Source organism: Chenopodium quinoa, unplaced genomic scaffold (genome assembly GCF_001683475.1).
Source record: "Chenopodium quinoa cultivar QQ74 unplaced genomic scaffold, ASM168347v1, whole genome shotgun sequence".
Lineage (NCBI taxonomy): Eukaryota > Viridiplantae > Streptophyta > Magnoliopsida > Caryophyllales > Amaranthaceae > Chenopodium > Chenopodium quinoa.
The window spans coordinates 780135-783356 of NW_018743070.1; the positions used below are offsets into that span (position 1 = coordinate 780135).

The following is a 3222-nucleotide window of genomic DNA, read 5'->3' on the forward strand; positions in this document are numbered from 1 at the left end:
AAAAAGCTGAAATTTCATTAATTAAATAAACTAAAACTTACATTATTGATGGAATTTAAATAAAGCTTAATAAAATAGATTAACTTTAAATTTAAAACTAAGTCTAATAAATTGAAAGTTAAGCAATGCTTCAATCTTTCTTCTATTTCTTTGCACTCTTCCAATTTTTATCTGCATCCTCTTCATCGTCCATGGCTTTAGCTAGTAGGCATCCTTTAGAGGACCTACATTCAATTTTGGAGGTAATAGTTTCTCCCTTAGTTAGGACTCCATGTTTCTTTTATACTAAAACCTTCTTCTCTGAATTGTCAACTTTTCTTTTCCTTTCATCCTTTGTAAAATTTTTCTTCTTAGGCATCATAGGTGTTTTAAATTCAATCCTTTCACCCAAGCGTTCTTTAACAGGAATCACCTTGTCACCCAGACGACTCTTCACATCAGTTCTACTCTGATTTTTCTTCATGTCCTTTGAAGGTTTCTTGAGAAGCCACCTCTTTACATTATTGGGAAAGAAGGAGGAACTTTTTGGGTAATCACTTTCCATAAAGGTCTAGCGCTCCAATATGCATCAAAATTTTCTATTTCTTGTGAAGCAGGAAATTCATAGGGACGACGAATATCCCCAGAAGGAATTGTTTGAAGTAGGCCGTACTGTCTTTTTACTCTGCAGGGATAATAAAAAGTCATCTTGTTTTTTTTTTTTTGGAAAGTAAGAAAGTATTATAAATCAAAAACTGTACAAATGTACAAGAACTTACAACCTGACAAAACAGGAAACACCAGACTACACAAGCCTTACAAGAAAGGCACACCACCCCTAGCAGATTAAAGGGTATCCTGTTCACCTTCTAGGAAGGGTACCAGGACACACAAGAATCAGAAAACCAGGTTCAGAGACCCCAGGTACCTTCTAGGAAGGGCACAGGGAAACCAAAACCTGCAAAAAAAAAAAAAACACTAAAACCCCTGCCAAAACAGTCCAACATACAAAACAAGACTAACAAAAAACAACTAGACACTATTTCTAAGCTGATGGAGCCATTGACAATCAGCAATTGTCCAAGTATGATTGATTAGCTGCTGACATCTAGTCACCACCTCCCTTCTAATGACCTTAGCAACAAATTCAGGTCTAAGCACGGCACTATGCCAGAGAGCATGATTCCTAGCTATCCAAATACTGTAAACAACAGCAGCCAAACTAGCCAGGATCAAATTCTTCTGAACATGGTTCCTACCCTCAGCTTTCCATAATTTCCAGTTGTGAAGAATGTCTACCTGATCTTTGTCAAAACCAATACATTGAGAAACAACCTTCAACACCTTCTTGCTAAAACTGCAGGAGAAGAAAAGATGACTGCAATTTTCCACTGCATCACCACAAAGCAAGCAGTCACTGCTATTACTCACCCCATATTGAAAAATCTTATCTCTAGTTTTAAGTCTTCCCAAAACAGCAAGCCAAACAATAAAGGTATGTTTTGGGATATTGAAAGGATTCCAAACCCATTTACACCATTGAACCTTATCCAAATCACCTTGAAACTAGTTATAACCATCTCTAATTTTGTACTTATTACTCAGCCAGCCCTTAGATTTAAAACCATGTCTCAAATCATCTTTAACTTTGCATAACAATTTCCAAGCCCATCCAGCATCTTTCTTTGGAACATAATCCCACCAATTTTCACCTTTAATGTACACTGAATGTACCCATTTAACCCATAAAGAGTCAGTTTTCTTTGCTATTTTCCAAACATAGGCACCCAGAGCAGCTTTGTTCCACTTCCTGCAATCTCTGAATCCAAGACCACCTGCCTTCTTAGGTCTGCAACACCAATCCCAGGCAATTGGAGGGGTAGTAGATAGAACAACATTACCACTCCATAGAAAAGCTCTGCATAGCTGGTTAATCCTATCAATGACTGATTTGGGAAGTAAAACACATTGAGCCCAATAAGTATGCAAACTCATTAACACTACATTGATAAGGGTGACCCTAGCTGCATATGAAAGATTCCTACTACTCCAGCAATGTAATCTGACCAGCATCTTGTTAATCAAACTATCATAATCCACCATCTTCAAATACTTGGCATTTAAAGGAATCCCCAAGTACCTAAAAGGCATATCACCCTTCACAAATCCAGAATGGCATAGAATGCTGTCTTGGGCAGGTTGCTGAACATTACTAAAGTAAATTGCAGTTTTCTTAAGATTAGCCTGCAAACCATATATAGCTTCAATGGTTTTAAGAGCCTTAATCAGGAGCTTGACAGACTCATTATTCCCATAGGAAAACAACATCAAATCATCTGCAAAAATCAAGTGATTTAAAGCAAGCTCCTTACACCTTTGATGATATTTAAATCTCCTCTGCTTTCCTACTTTCTTCAGCAATCTGGAGAAATACTCCATCACAATAACAAATAAGAGGGGAGACATAGGATCACCTTGCCTGATTCCCTTTTTCCCTTTAAAAAAACCATAAGATCCACCATTAAGCAGTAAAGAGAAAGTAGGAGTAGTAACACATTACATAACCCAAGAAATTTATTGAGTGGGAAACTTCAAGGCAACCATCATTCCCTGAATAAACTCCCAGCTTACAGAATCATAAGCCTTCCTAATATCCACCTTTATGGTACACCTAGGGGGCTTCCTTTTATTATTATAAGCCTTCAGCATGTCTTGACAAATAAGGATATTATCCAGAATAGATATTCCAGAGACAAAGGCTCCTTGACAATCATCAATTAAGCCAGGCATCACCTCCTTCAATCTAGAACAGATCATTTTAGAGATGATCTTATAGACCACATTACAACAAGCTATAGGCCTGAATTGAGTGACCTGATTAGCATGATCAATCTTAGGTATCAAAGTTAAAGTAGTGGCATTGATCTGTTTGAGCAACTTACCAGCACTGAAAAAATCCAGGATAGCCTTGGTAACATCATTACCAATAATATGCCAAGCTACTTTAAAAAACTTGCTGGAAAACCCATCAGGACCAGGAGCCTTATCATCATCAATACTCCATAAAGCAGACCTAACATCATTATCAGAAAATGCTCTACAAATAGTCAAACCTTGCTCATCAGATAACTTGTTACCCTCAGCTATGACTGCAGAGTGAATGTTGCCCTGCATTGAAGCTTCAGTTCCAAGTAGCCCTTGGTAATACTCCAAGAAAGCCTCACACACCTCCTTAGGATCAGC

The 3222-nt window shown here is 37.7% G+C and overlaps 1 protein-coding gene across 1 annotated transcript; it reads right to left on the reverse strand.

Moving 5' to 3' along the window:
- Positions 1 to 1011: 1011 nt before the first annotated feature.
- Positions 1012 to 2418, reverse strand: LOC110731434. The gene is made up of 2 exons (XM_021911295.1): positions 1557 to 2418; positions 1012 to 1370 (listed from the first exon to the last, which is right to left on the reverse strand). Exons 1-2 carry the CDS (start codon positions 2416 to 2418, stop codon positions 1012 to 1014), a joined length of 1221 nt encoding a protein of 406 aa, XP_021766987.1.
- Positions 2419 to 3222: the final 804 nt, after the last annotated feature.